Raw genomic sequence first — 18,351 nt, 5'->3', positions numbered from 1 at the left:
ACTAAAAATAAGTGAGATCAGCACCTTGTGGAGAAAATACCAACTGCAGCCTGTGTTTTTAAATACTTTGAAAGCTGCTTCTTGGATTGTTCTTCAGTTTTGGTGCCTAACCACTTGCCATATACAGTAGCCGTTGTATAAAAACAACAAGACACCGGGCTCCTGAAGGTTGGGGGCTGTATGAGAATGGCCTCCCCTTTGCACTGCTCATGTGTGCCCTCTAGAGTGTGCAGCAGTGTGCTCCGTGATCACTGAGTCCATCAGACATGGCAGATCAAAGAGCAGGGTACAAGACCAATAACATTTGCCCTGTCCCATGTGATCATTGTGACCAATCACAGTCATTACAAATGTGAATAAAAGCTGCATGTTGGCAACCAGGCAACAGTGTTCCTGATTGCTGCCACCCCATGACACTGTCACTACACTGGTGTAAGCCAATAACAGTGTTCCTGATCACCGCTACACCAGTCCTACAGTCACCAGATTAATGCAGCCATCAGCAGTGTTCCTGGTCACCCCCACAGCAGTCCCTGTGTCATCTGACCAGTGTCAGCCAGCAACACTGTTCTTGATTACCACCAAATGAGTTCAAAAGAAACCAAACCAGTGTCAGCCAGCAACACTGTTCTTGATTACCACCACATGAGTTCCAAAGCCACCAGACCAGTGTCAGCCAGCAACACTGTTCTCGATTACCACCATATGAGTTCCAAAGCCATCAGACCAGTGTAAGCCAATCACACTGTTTCTGATCACTTGCCAAATCAGTCCCAGTCTCACCAGACCAGTGTAAGCCACCAACATCATTTCTGATCAATGCTTCATGTGTCCCAGTGTAAGCCAGTAACAGTGTTCCCAATCTCCACTACACCAGTCCTACTGTAACCAGACCAGTGCAGCCAGCAACAGTGTTCCTGATTACCAACTTGAGTCCCATTGTACCCAGACCAGTGTAAGTTAGAAACAGTGTTCCTGATCACTGCCACACCAGTCCCGGTACCTGATTGATGACCACATTACTGTCTGCCATCTTACCTGACCCATCTGTGCATCCCACTGACTAAGTTTCTGAGACATCAGTCCCAGTCATCCCCTGCAGACAACTGCACTCCTGGAACCACAGGAACTCTATTGTTTACCCTTTTTTCATCCTCCTATACTTCCTGGTCAGTGAGCATGGCATTCCTGGGGACAACCACATATCAATTGATTTTTGGGATGCACAAGATACAATGTTTGGTACATAATCAATCCATAAACACAAACAAATACATTAAGTATGTCAAAATACCTGAACTGGTAATCACTAACTGAAAGGAGCATAATTCTGCACACCAAAGGCCATTGGTATCAAGACATAACTTTCAATCAAATTATATAAAACATCTCTGGACTGTATTTATAAAAGGTATAGTTTTAAGTTCTTACCTTTTACCCCATGAAATGTCTATCAAGTAATGATTTATTTACACATATGTCTATCTAATATATCATTTTTTTATTATGTATGTATATGTGTTACAAGATTTACCAGTGTTTTTAATTCTTATGTCTCTCCACAAGCTGGCAGGAAACTTCTGGCCAGCTGGTCTGTATCACATCATTAGGTGTTGTCATTTGCTGGAGAAGGGAGCGTGCATGCCTCTATGAGGTATAGCGCATTTTTCAAAGCGCGTTGCATTCTGGTCCAGAGCCCTGCCTGCGTCATCCTTCTCCTGGCTGCCCACCCACTTCTGGAAGGACTTCGGCCAACTTCCTCCTCCACTTGGGGACTTCTGTCACATTCCATCTGGCGGTACCAGCAGCTCCCACGGCCTGCTCCAACTGGCGTCCTAGACCTACACTTATTGATGTGCCTGCTGTTTACCCATCTATTGTAAGTAGCCCTGTTGTGGGGTCTTTTAAAATACAAAGTCTTACTGTACTCAGAGGCGCTTCTCTGCTTTTGTTTTTGTCCTTGTATATTCAGAGTCTGCTAAACTCCACCAAGAAGCCTGCCCTAGTGCCTTGGACATTTTTGGACTTATACCTTATAATTACCCTGCTTGCATAATAGGTATTATGACCAAGCCTCTGCGCCTATAACCTCCTTTTCTTATTTAATACCAATGGCCTTGGTGCGCAGGGTTACGCACCCTTCGTTTAGTGCGCACATAATCAATCCAGACATTAAAAAAGTCTTACAGTTGTGGCATTCCCAAACTTGGGAGGGGGAGAAGAATGTATTTTGGAGTGTAATTGTTAGTATGCCCATACTGTGCATTAACATAATTTTACACAAATCTGTCAATAAAAAAGTAACATTTCATTTTCTTTCTACATTTTACTAAAATGTGTGCCAAAAAAAGAAATACCTTGGGGTGTTACCTCTCCAAATTGTGGTAATTTTGTGAATGTTTCTACTATCCTCGTGCTTCAGTGCCTCCAAAATATGATAGGTAGGTAAGATAATTAGATGTCATTTTTGACCCTAGAAAGCCTGAGGGTGCTCCTTGGATTTTGGATCTTTCTATGTGGTTAGGCTCTGTAAAGGTCTCACATATGTGGCAACCTCATACTGGGGAGGAGTAGAGGAGTGTGTTTTTTTGGGTGTGATTAGAAGTATTCCCATGCTGCATGTTAGAAATAACTTGTTACAATGACAAATTTGTTAAGATTATGGCAAACATGTACAACTTCAAAAAAGGTCACCTTGTGTCTTACTGTACATCTTAGAAAGTCTACTTTCCAAATTTTGTGGGTGTTTCTACTGTCTTGGTGCTCCACAGTCTCTAAAATGTGATAGGTAATCTGGAAATTAAATGTGTTATTTATGCCCCTGTAGTGCCCACCCCGAAGGAGCCCCTGTTTGCTCAAAGTTCATTCCCCAGTTTAATGCACAGACAGCCAGGCACGCAGCAACAGTCACTCTTTCTGGCTCAATAAAGCAATCTAGAGGTTTCCTGGTCTGCGGTCCTCACGCACAATGTTTCTGCATAACTGGATGCCCCATTCCAATATCAGTCCAACATTCACCACTGAGCTCTCCAAACAAGATCCCAAGTGAAATCCTCAGAAGTAGCCCCCCAGCTCTGGACTAGCTGGGACCATGATGAACACCTGAAGAAGAACATCAGCTGGACTGCTGACTTGCATCATCCAGCCCACTACATTCTAGAATCCTTCAGAAGGTAAGGAGAAATAATCAAACCTGCAGCCGGCAAAACCCAGAACAGCCCAAAGCAATCACAAACTGCTCCTCAGCCAAAAAGAACTACACTTTCCTAATCATTATAGCAACCTATTTAGGAGGGTGATGCACTCCTTAAAAGTCTGAAGGTACTCCTTGGATTTTGGGCTTCTCTATGTGGTTAAGCCCTTAAAAAGTCAATATATAATCGGTTCAAACATTAAAAATGTCTCACATATGTGTTATTCCCATACTTGGGAAGAGTAGTAGAATGTATTTTTTGTAGATGTTTTTTGTTGGAGCCACGAGGGAGCTATAATGCCAAACACATCACAAAACTTTACCTGCATATAAACCTACCCCTTCTGGATATAAAGAAAAAGGTGAAAAGCGAGCCTCACCAGCAGTAATTACTAGGAACCATGCAGCTTATAGATAAGGGAACTTTATTACACAAAAATATCAAATGGTAATACAAAAAACAGCGGATAAAAATCCCATTACCAGCAACTCAGTAAAAAAATTAAAAGTAGACAACATTGTCCGATCAAGATGCAGCTTGATCAGACAACGTTGTCTATTTTTTAATTTTTTACTGAGGTCCTGGTGGTGGGATTTTTATCCGGTGTTTTTTGTATTACCTTTTGATATTTTTATGTAATAAAATATCTATAAGCTGCATGGTCCCTAGTAATTACTGCAGGTGAGGCTCTCTTATAACCTTTTTCTTTTGTATGCTTGGTTGATTACCAGTATCACACCTTATTGAGGTGAGTCAGCTTTTTGAGGGACGCTGTGTTTGCTCTTCCTGAAACTCCTGAAAAAGTTGAAAACTTTTGGCGAAACGTTGAGATTGACACATCTATTGTAACATGGAATATGTAAACTATGTTTGTTGATCAAAACACAGTGAGATTCATGGTTTTAATGAATATTTTTAACTGAAATGAAATAAAAAAATAGTTCAATTTTAACAATATTTGTGTATTAATCAGCACCTTAAAAAACCCTATTTTTTGTACTATATACTTACCTGAGTAGTAGAATGTATTTTGGGGGAAATTGTAAATATTCCCATACTGTGTGTTACAATATTTTATTCATTGACAGGTTTCTGTAAAAATATTAAATAATTTTAATTTACTTCCTGTCATTTCTAAAAACTTATGTCAGAAAAATGAAATCCTCAAAAGACTCATCATGCCTCTTACAAAGATACCTTGGGGTGTTTACTCTTCAAAATGTGGTCATTTTGTGGGTGTTTCTCTTATCCTGGCACTGCAGGGCCTCAAGAAATGTGATAGGAAGTCAGCTGCAAGATTTATGCACTTTAAAAGCCTGAAGGTGCTCCTTGGATTTTGGACCCCTTTATGTATCTAGACATATAAAAAGTCTCACACATGTGGTATCCCCATGCTTGAAAGGAGTAGAAGAAAGGGTTTTGAAGTGTAATTGTAATGCCACGTACACACAATAGGAATTTCCGACGGGAAATGTTCGATGTGAGCTTGTTGTCGGAAAGTCCGACTGTGTGTATGATCCATCGAACATTTGCTGTCGGAATTTCCGCACACAAATGTTTAAAGTCACGCTCTCGAGTTTTCCGACAACAAAACTTGTTGTCGGATAGCCTGATCGTGTGTACACAAGTCCGTCGCACAAAAGTTCACACATTTTCTGAATCAAGCCGAAGGAGCCGCACTGGCTATTGAACTTCCTTTTTCTCGGCTCATCGTACGTGTTGTACGTTACTGTGTTCTTGACATTCGGAATTTCCGACAACATTTATGTGACCATGTGTATGCAAGATAAGTTTGAGCAAACATCACTCGGAAATAAATCCACGGTTTTGTTGTTGGAAAATCCGATCGTGTGTACAGGGCATAAGTATACCCATGTTGTGTGTGAGAAATAACTTGTTAAAATTACAACTTTGTGAAATAATAAATAATAATAAATAATAACAAAGGGGGTCCCCAGATGCCAGCCCCCCTATGTGAATGAGTACGGAGTACATAGTACCCCTATTTGTTCACCAGAAAAGTGTCAAAAATAAATAAAAACACAAACACAGTTTTTGAGAAATCCTTTATAAAAAAAATGCCCCCTGAAGTAAATCCAGTGTCAAGTGCTATGAAAGCCGACCACCGATCCAACAAAACAAACAAAAAAAAGAGGTGCGCACGCAATGCTTACCTTCTGGCAACTGACACAGCTCTGGTTCCCACCAATGGTAAATAAACAAAAAGGTAGGGTCACCTGTTATCGGCACTCCAGGGCCTCCAAAATGTGATAGGTAGTCAGGAAATTAAATGTGTCATTTACAGTATGATTCTTTAAAGCCTAAAGGCGCACCTTGGACTTTGGGCCTCTCTATGTGATTAGACTCTGAAAAAGTCTCACATATGTGGTATCACCATACTAGAGGAAAGTAGTAAAATGCATTTCCGAGTGTAATTCTAAGTGTGACCATACTGTGTATTTTATTAATTGACAGCTTTGTGTAAAAAAAAAAAAAAAAGTTTTCTTTATATATTTTTTAAAAACTTGTGGCAGAAAAATTAAATCCTCAAAATACTCATTATGCCTATTAAAAAATACCTTGAGGTGTTTACTCTTCAAAATGTGGTGATTTTGTGGATGTTTCTCCTATCCTGGCACTTTAGTGCCTCAAGAAATGTGAGTGATGATCAGGAAATCAGATGCACTATTTGTCTGAAGGGGTTCCTGGGATTTTGGGCCACTCCATGCATCCAGACAGAACAAAAAGTCTCACACGTGTGGTATCCCCATGCATGGAAAGTGTGGAAGAATGTGTTTTGTGGTGTAATTCTAAGTATACCCATGTTGTGTGCGAAAAATAACTTGTTAAAATGACAACTTTATGAAATAAAATCAGATATTTTATTTAATTTCTATATTTTCCAAAAAAGATTGTGGAAAAAATGTACATCAAAAAACTCATTCTGTCTCTTACTAAACACCTTGGACTGTTTACTTTCCATAAAGGTGTCATTTGGGGGTATTTGTACTGTCCTGGCATTTTAGAGACTCATAAATTTAGATATTCAGTCAGAACATCAGGATTGATTAATTTTCAAATATATACACTATACATTGTAGACTTTATAACTTTCAAACAGAGTAGATAATATACACAGATTTGCTTTGTATTTTAACCAAAGAAATGTAGAAAAATAAATTTTGCCCTCAATTTTTTTGAAGAAAGATTATTTATTTGCAATATTTTTATAAAAAAAATTGATATTAAATTATTTTGGGTACAGTGTTGCATGACCGAGTAATTGTCAGTCAAATTATCACTGTGCTGGAAATGAAAGAATGGCGTATACAGCAAGGGGGAATAACATGGCGATCTTTAAGTGGTTAACAAGCAATAAAAACTAAGCTAGAATATAAATCAAAACCTTTATAATTGAAGATAATAAACCATAAAGTTTATTATTTATTGGTCGGACCAATGAGAAGCCGGCTTCTTCAGTAATACATAAAAAGAGCAATAATGTACAGAAACCGATATCAACCAATAAGAAGTGTTGTTCATGTATTGTCATATCTGGCCATGTATTAGCACAGTTTAGTTGTATGGTGCGGTCTGTGTGAGTGCGGGACCGAGTCATCTCTGTATGTTTAGAGGATCGTATTACTAGAATTCAATCCCTGCAGACTCAGATCTATCAAACGTTAGCTGAAAAAGCTTGTGTGCTTTTTCTGGTGTTGCGCAAGGCTTCCTTTCTGAGTGAAAGATTTCCCGCACTCTGAACATGAATAAGGACGCTCCCCCGTGTGAATTCTCTGGTGTTCATCAAGGTTTCTTTTCTGATTGAAAGATTTCCCGCACGCTGAACATGAATAGGGACGCTCACCCGTATGAATCTTCTGGTGTTCATCAAATGAATATTTCCAATTGAAACATTTCCCACACTCCGAACACGAATAAGGACGCTCACCCGTGTGATCTCTCTGGTGTACAAGAAGTTTTTCTTTTGTAATGAAACCTTTCCCGCACTCAGAACATGAATAGGGACGCTCCCCAGTGTGAAGCTTCTGGTGTCTAATAAGGCTTTTATTCTCACTGAAACCTTTCCCGCACTCTGAACATGAATAGGGAATCTCACCCGTGTGACATCTCTGGTGTGCAATAAGATTTTTTTTGTCGGCGAAACATTTCCCACACTCAGAACATGAATAAGGACACTCTCCTGTGTGACTTCTTTGGTGTATAAGAAGAATTCTTTTCTCAGTGAAACATTTCCCACACTCTGAACATGGAAAGGGACGCACACCCATGTGCATTCTAAGATGTTTAAGTAGGTGATTTTTCTGAAAGAAACATTTCCCGCACTCTGAACATGAATGGGGGCGCTCCCCAGTGTGAAGCTTTTGGTGTCTAATAAGATTGTTTTTCAGAGTGAAATGTTTCCCGCACTCTGAACATGAATAGGAACGCTCAGCAGTGTGACATATCTCGTGTCTAAGAAATTCTTTCTTTTTTGTGAAAAGTTTCCCACACACTGAACATGACAATGAACTCTCCTCTTTGTGATCTCCTTCCTGCCCTGAAGAAGATTCCTCGGGAATAGACGGATCTATTAAAGTATTTCTACTGTGAGATCTTAAAGTCCTGGAATGTGATTTATCAGAAGATTCCTCAGACGTATTCCGTACATTATGGTCATCTGCTGAGAAATAATTTTACAATAAATGTTAGAAGAAATTTTGAAGTCATATATGTTGGACCAGCACTAAATCTTTGAGCTCTGACATGCAAGTGGGTGCAATCAGAACAGAAATATAAATTCAAAGTAGATAAATGATACAATTCACCCAAATCACACTGTGCAACTTTGTGCATTCATAGCATTGTTATTGAGGAATGGAGATGGACCTTTCATATGGTGTACAGTATCTCCTCCTCATTTGTTGGGAACATGACATTATATTGAGGAATGGAGATGGACCTTTCATATGGTGTACAGTATCTCCTCCTCATTTGTTGGGAACATGACGTTATATTGAGGAATGGAGATGGACCTTTCATATGATGTACAGTATCTCCTCCTCATTTGTTGGGAACATGACATTATATTGAGGAATGGAGATGGACCTTTCATATGGTGTACAGTATCTCATCCTCATTTGTTAGGAACATGACGTTATATATATATATGCCCCAAGCCTAGCGAACATTTTTATGGCTAAGTGGGAGGAGGATGTCGTCTATGCCCTGGACCAACCACAATTGGTGTTGTGGGCCAGGTACATTGACGACATCCTCCTCCTATGGAAAGGAAACATGGAATCCTTGGATTTGTTCATGTCCACTCTAAATGATAATCAGATCGGAATTGAGCTGCCATATGAAGCTAGTCAATCCACTATCCATTTTTTGGATTTAGAGATCACAGTGGTCAATAACCAACTTGAGACAAAAACCTTTTTTAAGGCTACCGATCGGAATGGCTACATTCCGACCGATAGCTGTCACCATGCAGCATGGCTTAAATCTAATCCTCGGAGCCAGTTATTACGCATTAGATGCAATTGTTCGCAGATAAGGGTTATAATTTATCTCAGATTGATAAAGATATTCATAGTGTTTCCCTGGTAGATAGGAATTCTTTGATTTCAGAACAACCTAAACGCAACCATGATAATAAACATAAGTGGTCCTTCCTCACTAACTTTTCAATCCAGTACAAACAGATCAAGGACATCATTCATAGGCACTGGAAGGTGCTGAAGAATGATACAATCTTGGGTCCGACCCTCCCTGAACATGTAGGGGTAATTTATAGGGGTGCTATGCCCCTCAAAGGGCAGATTGCGCCTAATATAATAGATCCCCCCAGCCTCCCCTCGTTCTTTCATAATCTGAAGGGTTTCTTTCCATGCCAAGAAGGGTCGTTTTTGCTGTACCCAGCCACCTGTTTACCACGCTTTTATATGATTGATCAACACTTTTAATATTTTTGGAATCAATTCTATTTGGACATGCCTGTATCGATGATCGGATGACTCTGATGTATTTAATAAATTGATTTTCCGGATTTACACGATGCGGAGGCTCCCTGTTTTTGTCTTTCTACATATGGCGATTACACGGCTAAGCTAGAAGATTTCACCATCCACCTGGGTCGATACCAGATCCCCAACGGAGGAGGAGGATTTCGTCCCCACAAACCGCATCCGCACTGTCATTGTGTGTATGACAGCCTAAGCTTTGATGACCCACCGCCCCCCCGGCTTGTGAGTCCACCAAGGCTGGTAAGAGTACCTCATCTTCTCTTTATGTTGGGGACCGTCATTGGGAAGAACAGTATCTCACCTTTGGCCCATCACTTTTTGGTTTTAACAGCATATGAAACACTATGGGACTGTCACTTTGTAATTGTTGAATCCATTGTTTGAGCAGTATATTAAGCACTATGGGACTGTCACTTTGTAATTGTTGGATTCATTTGGAGATTTAAATTACCATATCTGGTTTCCATATATGTTTTTGATGCCAGTAGGATTTCACTTGGTACTTTTTTGTATGTTTACTTCACCAACCTTTTTTCACAGCCAGATTTGAATATTGACTTATGTTCACCTACATAAGGGGGTAGTTTTATGTTTATTTTGTAAATGTGATCCTACACACACTTACTCACTTTGCCGTATTGGCCTATTTAACACTGACCCAAAAATAGGCCATATTGGCCTATTTAACACTAACCCAATATCATTTTTGGGTGAGATTGTAGGTCACCACCCTTGTGGTTTTTCGTGATCACTGATAGTTTCACGTACGGTAACCCCCTTTCCCCTTAGGGGAGTTACTGCCTTGGTTATTTTGACATCACATTAGCGCTACACTTTATTTTTATATCACCTGTACACAATTTGTCTGATTGTAGTGTTAGCTGCTTCTCCGTTTGTTTATGATTGGCGCGGTACTATTCTTCTATTTTTTGGATGACGTTATATTGAGGAATGGAGATGGACCTTTCATATAGTGTACAGTATCTCCTCCTCATTTGTTGGGAACATGACGTTATATTGAGGAATGGAGATGGACCTTTCATATGGTGTACAGTATCTCCTCCTCATTTGTTGGGAACATGACATTATAGTGAGGAATGGAGATGGACCTTTCATATAGTGTACAGTATCTCCTCCTCATTTGTTGGGAACATGACGTTATAGTGAGGAATGGAGATGGACCTTTCATATAGTGTACAGTATCTCCTCCTCATTTGTTGGGAACATGACATTATATTGAGGAATGGAGATGGACCTTTCATATGGTGTACAGTATCTCCTCCTCATTTGTTGGGAACATGACGTTATATTGAGGAATGGAGATGGACCTTTCATATGGTGTACAGTATCTCCTCCTCATTTGTTGGGAACATGACATTATATTGAGGAATGGAGATAGACCTTTCATATGGTGTACAGTATCTCCTCCTCATTTGTTGGGAACATGACATTATATTGAGGAATGAAGATGGACCTTTCATATGATGTACAGTATCTCCTCCTCATTTGTTGGGAACATTGTTTAATGTAGTAAATATACATAATTGCCTTATTGTGGTGAAGACTAGAGTTCATTCATGTGGTTTACAATATACACAGTACATTGGGCGGTGGGGTAGGTACATCAATGATGTTTTTACTATCAGCAGTTAACGTTTCTCATTTTTATTACAAATACTAAATATGGTTACTAATAATTGTAGGAAATTTTTTAGACTGTTGATCTGAAGAGTTAACCGATTGCATTTTGGGATCAGGAAAGAATCTTTTTAACCTAAAGAAAATGAGGCCGAGCTTTATATATCCTGCCTTCCTCTGTAACAACTACTGCTTCGAAATTTTAAGTTTTCTCTTGGGTGAATTCAGTAGACATAGACATTTTCACCTCTGATGTAACAAAGTAAATACAAACTTTATACTCATAGAAATAATATAATAATGGGAACTGGTTCTATATTTGGTGTTTTTTAACTTACTTGGGTCCAAATGTAGAGAAGATTCCTTCTGCTTACTTTCTATAATCATCTTCCCCTCCTCCATAGACTGCTGATCTCCACTCACCAACCTCTCTTCTTCTTCCTCTTTAATCTCAGCTTTGATGTGTTTCCGTTCTTTGCACTATAACCCAAAGATGATAGAACACATTTATAAAAAGAAAGAAGAGATTACATAGAAGAATGTCCTCTCATAGCTTAGAAAAGAAACAAAACCCTCTTGTGGTGGACTTTTTATACATTTGGTACCTACTATATTGAATAAACATTTTTCAAACCAAAAAAATCTTTTCCTAAGCAATTTCTGTGCCTTAAAAGTCCACCACAAGGGGATTTTGTTTCTTTTCTATAATATTGGATGTGCCACAACCCAATGCTCAAATACAGCCGACTCACCATATGTAACTCATAGCTTAGAATACATGTTGAGGTCTACATTCTCAGTACGACCTACCTGATGATGATGAGGGATGGTGTGACCTTCCTGTGTGGAATCCTGGGAATACAGAAAATGGGGACATCTCCCTGTTTCCATATGTAGAGAAGATTCCTCCTGTTTACTTTCTATAGTCATCTCCCCCTCCTCCATAGACTGCTGATCTCCACTCACCAACCTCTCTTCTTCTTCCTCTTTAACCTCAACTTTGATGACTTTCAGTTCTTCACCCTAAACTCCAAAGGTGATAGAATACGTTGGTAAACATAAGATTACACAGAAGAATGTCCTCTCATCGCTTAGAATACATTTTGTGTTCTAGTTGCTCAGTCCTACCTACCTGATGATGGTGAGGGATGGTGTGACCTTCCTGTGTGGAATCCCGGGAATACAGAGGAAGGGGACTTCTCTCTGGTGGGTTCCCATTACTGGATCCATCTGTAGGAAACACACACACTGACTGAATACATTGTTTCTATGTGTTTATCAGATGATGGGGGATCTAGGTGGACCCTCCGTACTGCTCTCTCCTTTACAATAAAGTCTCCTCTTACCCGGTGATGTGAGGGGCGGCTGATTCTCCATCATGACTTCCTTGTAGAGATCCTTGTGTCCTTCTAAATACTCCCACTCCTCCCAACTGCTGGGTGTTAGTGGATCACCAGATATTTTCTTCACCACTTTATAATCCTGTTGAAAGAGAGAAATTAAAAATGGTCACTCCTGACCTCCTATATTCCTCCTCACCTCTTCAGATAGAATATTATTTTAATTACAGAGATAAAAATAATATCATGTGACCTCCCAGAATCTTACTTGCCTCCTCCTGATCCATACAGGATTCTCCCCTCTGTAGATAATAATAAAATGAGAGCTAACTGGACTGTACTGGGATGAAAAATGTCTGCGCAGAGTTCCTCCAGAGTTCTGATACTTCAGACTACTTCAGAAATAATATTAATACATTTTTCTGTCTGTGTCCTGGACGGGGAGATATCCTTTCGCTTCATGTCCAACATGTATCCGGTCTATAAACCAGAGGCTCTGGATGGACAGTTGGATAAATGGCTCTATATTTAGGATGTATCTGGTCTATAAACCAGAGGCTCTGGATGGACAGTTGGATAAATGGTTCTATATTTAGGATGTATCTGGTCTATAAAGCAGAGGCTGTGGATGGACAGTTGGATAAATGGCTCTATATTTAGGATGTATCTTGTCCATAAACCAGAGGCTCTGGATGGACAGTTGGATAAATGGTTCTATATTTAAGATGTATCTGGTCTATAAACCAGAGGCTCTGGATGGACAGTTGGATAAATGGTTCTATATTTAGGATGTATCTGATCTATAAACCAGAGGCTCTGGATGGACAGTTGGATAAATGGCTCTATATTTAGGATGTATCTGGTCTATAAACCAGAGGCTCTGGGTGGACAGTTGGATAAATGGCTCTATATTTAGGATGTATCTGGTCTATAAACCAGAGGCTCTAGGTGGACAGTTGGATGAATGGCTCTATATTTAGGATGTATCTGGTCTATAAACCAGAGGCTCTGGATGGACAGTTGGATGAATGGCTCTATATTTAGGATGTGTACATATTATAATACTCTATATATTCGTCTGTATATGTAGTATCTGTTGGAGATAAAAAGGCATCACAGTGACTATGGAGGAAGAGGGCGAACATGACGGGGGGGTTACTGAGTATAAATATAAAAAATATATTATTACCTCCTCTGTTGCCGATTGCAAGGATATCCTTCTCTGCTTCCTGCAAACTGTCTGTTTTCTCTGGGAACTGCCCGTCTGTAGTTGAAATCACTTCCTGTCTTCTATCAATTGCGTTCCACTGAAAATAAGTGAGATCACCATCTTGTGGAGAAAATACCAACTGCAGCCTGTGTTTTTAAATACTTTAAAAGCTGCTTCTTGGGTTGTTCTCCAGTTTTGGTGCCTAACCACTTGCCAGTCTATAAAAACAACAAGACAGTGGACTCCTGAAAGTTGGGGGCTCTATAAGAATAGCCTCCCCTTTGCGCTGCTCATATACGCCCTCTAGACCGTGGAGTGGTGCGCTCCGCGATCCATCAGACACGGCAGATCACAGAGAAGGGTACAAGACCAATGAAGTTAGTCCTGTCCCATGTAATCACTGTGACCAATCACAGCCATCGCTAATGTGAACAAAGGTTGCATGTTGGAGCCACCACTCTGTTTCCTCTTACGCTGATTGGCTGTGAGAGGAAACAGAGTTTTATTCCAGTGATCAGCACAGTACGGTGTCACCAGAGCAGCCAACCAATTGTCCCTGATCACTACCAACTCCAGTACAGTATCACCATACCAGTACAACCAGCAATAGAACCCCTTATAGCTAGCCATCCCAGTACAAAAACATCAGACCAGTACAGCCAGTCACAGTGTTCCTGATTGCTGTCACACCAGTACAGTGTAGGGTTGCCACATCATCCCTTTAATCCAGGACACATATTAATTTCACAGGTTCTGAAGCTGATTTAATTCAGATAAGGCACCAAGTGAGTTTAATTACCACCTTAATCAGCCACAGAACCTGTGTAATTAATATGTGTCCTGGATTAAAGGGATGATGTGGCAACCCTAGTACAGTGCCAACAGATAAGTGTAAGTCAGCAAAAGTGTTTCCGATCGTTTCCATCCCATGACAGTGTCACTTAACCAGTGTAAGCCAATAAGTGCTCCCAATCACCGCTACGCCAGTCCTACTGTCACAAGACCAGTGATAGCCAGCAACAGTGTTCTTAATTATCACTACATAAGTTCCAAAGTCACCAGACCAGTGTAAGCCAATCACACTGTTTCTGATCACTGGCAAACCAGTCCCAGTGTCACCAGACCAGTGTACACCACCAACATTGTTCCTGATCACAGCTTCATATGTCCCAGTGCGGCTAGTAACAGTGTTTCCAATCTCCTCTACACCAGTCCTACTGTCACCAGGCCGGTGCAGCCAGCAACAAGTCCCATTTTCTCTAGTCAAGTTATATTCAGTGTTCCTGATCACCGCCACACCAGTACTAGCCAGCCAGGACCAGTGTCAGCCAGCAACAGTGTTCTTGATTACCACCACATAAGTTCCAATTTCACTGGACCAGTGTAAGCCAATCATACTGTTTCTGGTCCCTAGCCAAACCAGTCCCAGTGTCAATAGTGTACAGTATGCCACCAACATTTTTTTTTTTTGAAAATTATTTTTATTGGAAATTTTCACTGTGAAAGTACAAAACAGGGCCATACCCCGGCCAATTGGTGCACGTAGCCATGTGCATAACAGCGTACAACTCACCGTGTGTCACAGTCCCTACCGTGACAAGCAGACGGCCAGGCGTAGTCATGCACCAAGTGGCTCTGGGTGGTAGTGAACTCATAAACTGTCTGTTCTTGCTCCTGTTTCCTTACCTCTGAGCCACACCTCAGTTCTAATCAGCCTGCTTTCCAGCCATGCCATGTTTAGCATGAAGTACTGTGGGCAATACTCTGTTTTGTACCTGTCACTCCTGGATCAGCTAAGGCAGGTTATCTAATTAGCTGGGTATAAAACCCTGTCTCACTCCGAGGGCTTTGTCAGTTCATTTTCTCATGTTTGCCAAGTGTTCCTGTGCTCCTCTCTTCTGTTGCAGTGTTCCAGTGTTCCAAGACTGACCCTGGCTTCAGACCCTGGCTTTGTTTATCGTTATCCTGACTTCTGGAATCCCCGACTGCGGCTTTACCTCAACTATCCCTTGGCTACTCCTGTCAAACCCCCGTGCACAGATTCACAGCCCAGGTAGCTTATCTCTTTGTTACCGTGGGCTGTGTGTATTTGCAAGGGTGAGCATACATTTCTGTGCCATGAACTCCAACCTAGGTAAGCCCTTACACCGTTTATCTCAGAACGAAAACATATATAGCTATAACTAAATAACCAAAACAACCACAAATTCGGTACCCAGGTTTTACATGGTAGGATGATGGTAGGAGATATCTTTTCCTGTGGAGCTACTCTTCCCTCCCATCCGCCTGAGCTGGATGTTATGGGAACGGTTAGGATTAAGTGTGATCACTGGACTAACCCCACTACTCAATTGTCTGGGTCATGGACCTCAGCACTCAACAGGGCCAGGTAATTATGGAGTGTATTTAGCCATGGTGATTCCCCCCTGGGCTGATCATCCGTCCTAGACTCTGAGTCCGTCCACAAGTGCCAAACTTTTTCATATTTTTTGGGGCATCCTCGGGACAAATATGTTGCTTTGTAGAGGGGTATCATTGTATTGATTAATGTTTTCCACGATAACAGGGTAGGGGGATTGGCTGACTTCCATTTTAGTACTATGGCTTTCCTCATATAAAATAATAGGATACCTAATAGAGTACGGGTTATCTTAGCTAACGCCAGGTGTTCCACAAGGCTGAGGAGGCAGACGCTGATTGTCAGAGGGATAGGTATGGTAGTTTACCTATGAATAAATTGAGTTACCTCCCTCCAATACTCTTGAACCAGTAGGCTAGAATACATGTAGGAATCCTGCAGGGGTGCCAGAGCATCTCCAGCAAGCAGTTGATGAGGTTGGGAAAATGAGGTGAAGGCATTAGGGCATATAGTATATTCTGTTCAGGATTTTGAATTGGATTAGCTTGTCCCTAGTAGTTGCAACTAGTGGCTGGAGCGGGTAAACCCACATGTCTTCCCAGTCCTCATTGTCCAGTTCCTGCACCCCCGCCTGCCAAAGATCACGCAACCCATCCAATCCAACCTGAATGGATGGAAGCAGTACTCCGTATATTTGAGATAGTAGTGGCTTTGAGAGTTCAGCATAGTTTAGTAGAGTTTCGAGATCATCCCGCTCCATCCGGAGCTGAACCGATTTAAATTGTGCATCAAAGGCGTGATGGAGCTGCAGGAACCTGAAGAAGAAAGAGTTCGGAAGTTGGAATTTGTTTTTCAGTCTGTCAAAAGTGAACAACCCAGAACCATCGCAGATATCCTTCAAGTATTTGATGTCCCTGCCGGCCCATAATCTGGGGTCTGGTAGAGAGTGAAATTCCCCCAGCCTGGGAATACACCAGAGCGGTGTATTAGGGGACCATATGGCTTTCACCAGGTTAGATGTTATTACCACCATGTGCCAAGCTCTGATGACCGCTTTCATAGCCTGTCACCAACATCGTTTCTGACTAATGCTTCATGTTTCCCAGTGTAAACCAATAACGGTGTTCCTGATTTCGGGTACACCAGTCCTACTATAACCAGACCAGTGCAGCCAGCAACATTGTTCCTGATCACCAGTACGAGTCCCAATGTCCTCAGCCCAGTGTAAATTAGAAACCTGATCACCGCCACACCAGTTCCAGTATTACCAGAACTGAGTATGCAAACAGTGTTCCTAAAAACTGCCAAATCAGTCCTTGTGTCAACAGACCAACGTAAGCTAGTAACAGTGTTCCTGATTGCCGCCATACCAGTTCTAGTGTTGCCAGACCGGTTTCAGTCTGCAAAAGTGTTGTTAATAACTAGCCACACCAGTTTGAATGTCGACAGACCAGCGTAAGCCAGCAACAGTGTTCCTAAATTGCTGCCGCATTAATGCCAGTGGCACCAAACTAGTGCAGCGAGCAACAATGTTCCTGTTTGCTAGCAACCCCAGTGCCAGTGTCATAAGAACCAGTGTAGCCAGCAACAGTTTCCTTGATTGCCACCACACTAGTACAGGATCTGGGGGTTTTGGTAGATCTTAAGCCTAATAATAGCATGCAATGCCAAGCTGCGGTTTCCAAAGCAAAGTCCTTTCTTGTATTAGGAGAGGTATGGACTCCAAAGAGAGAGAGAGAGAGAGAGAGAGAGAGAGATAATTTGCCCCTGTACAAATCATTAGTAAGACCTCATCTGGAATATGCAGTTCAGTTTTGGGCACCGGTTCTCAAAAAGGATAAGACTGATAAGAGCACACCTCCCAACTTTTTGAGATGGGAATGAGGGACACCTATCAGCAAAAGTATGCAGGCATAGGACACACCCCTTGCCACGCACCCCTTAAAGGAGAATTGTACAAAAAAAACAAGATTGGTTAAACCCACAAGTGCCTTTTTTACCACTACTATTCCTTCATATTGGCTTTCGGAATTTACAAATGCAGCAAATTAGAAATCAGATGAAAGGTTTAGCGCTGGAAAACAATTTTTGATAGATAAAAAGTGCATTTTATATACATCTATATAGATCAGACCAAAATGAGGGACAAATGAGGAGGAATGAGGGACAGAGGGACATTGCTCCAAATCAGGGACAGTCCCTCGAAATCAGGAACAGTTGGGAGCTATGTAAGAGGGATGGAGGAGCTCAGCTATGAGGAAAGATTTGAGGAACTAAATGTATTCTCTCTTGAGAAGAGGAGATTAACCGCTTGCCGACCGGCTCACGCCGATATACGTCGGCAGAATGGCATGGACTGGTATTAACGTACCTGTACGTTGCCCTTTAAGAAGCGGCATTGTGGGCGTGGGCGCCCGCCGCTCCATGGGTGTGATCACGGCTCCCGTGGACTCGATGTCCGCAGGGATACCCGCGATCGTCTCACGGAGAGGAAGAACGGGGAAATGCTAATGAAAACAAGCATTTCCCCATTCTTCCTAGTGACAGGACACTGATCAGTGTCATGACACACGTAGCCCATCCC

General features: G+C 41.4%; 1 protein-coding gene across 3 annotated transcripts; it reads right to left on the bottom strand.

The window, feature by feature from the left end:
• Positions 1–6,386: 6,386 nt before the first annotated feature.
• Positions 6,387–13,545, bottom strand: LOC141104848 (uncharacterized). 3 transcript variants are annotated; one of them, XM_073594629.1, is made up of 6 exons: positions 13,388–13,545; positions 12,205–12,340; positions 11,991–12,088; positions 11,669–11,881; positions 11,197–11,338; positions 6,387–7,872 (listed from the first exon to the last, which is right to left on the bottom strand). In XM_073594629.1, the coding sequence occupies exons 2-6, from the start codon at positions 12,236–12,238 to the stop codon at positions 6,878–6,880; spliced, it is 1,482 nt and encodes a 493-aa protein (XP_073450730.1). In that variant the 5' UTR covers positions 12,239–12,340; positions 13,388–13,545; the 3' UTR covers positions 6,387–6,877. The 3 variants fall into 3 exon arrangements, with proteins under 3 accessions (XP_073450730.1, XP_073450729.1, XP_073450731.1); XM_073594628.1 differs by having other exon boundaries at positions 6,387–7,875; positions 13,388–13,538; XM_073594630.1 differs by lacking the exons at positions 12,205–12,340; positions 13,388–13,545 and having other exon boundaries at positions 6,387–7,875; positions 11,669–11,886.
• Between the last annotated feature and the right edge of the window lie 4,806 nt (positions 13,546–18,351).

The sequence above is a fragment of the Aquarana catesbeiana genome, linkage group LG08 (genome assembly GCF_042186555.1).
Source record: "Aquarana catesbeiana isolate 2022-GZ linkage group LG08, ASM4218655v1, whole genome shotgun sequence".
In the NCBI taxonomy this organism is placed as follows: Eukaryota; Metazoa; Chordata; class Amphibia; order Anura; family Ranidae; genus Aquarana; species Aquarana catesbeiana.
This window is presented reverse-complemented; position numbering and strand designations above follow the sequence as displayed.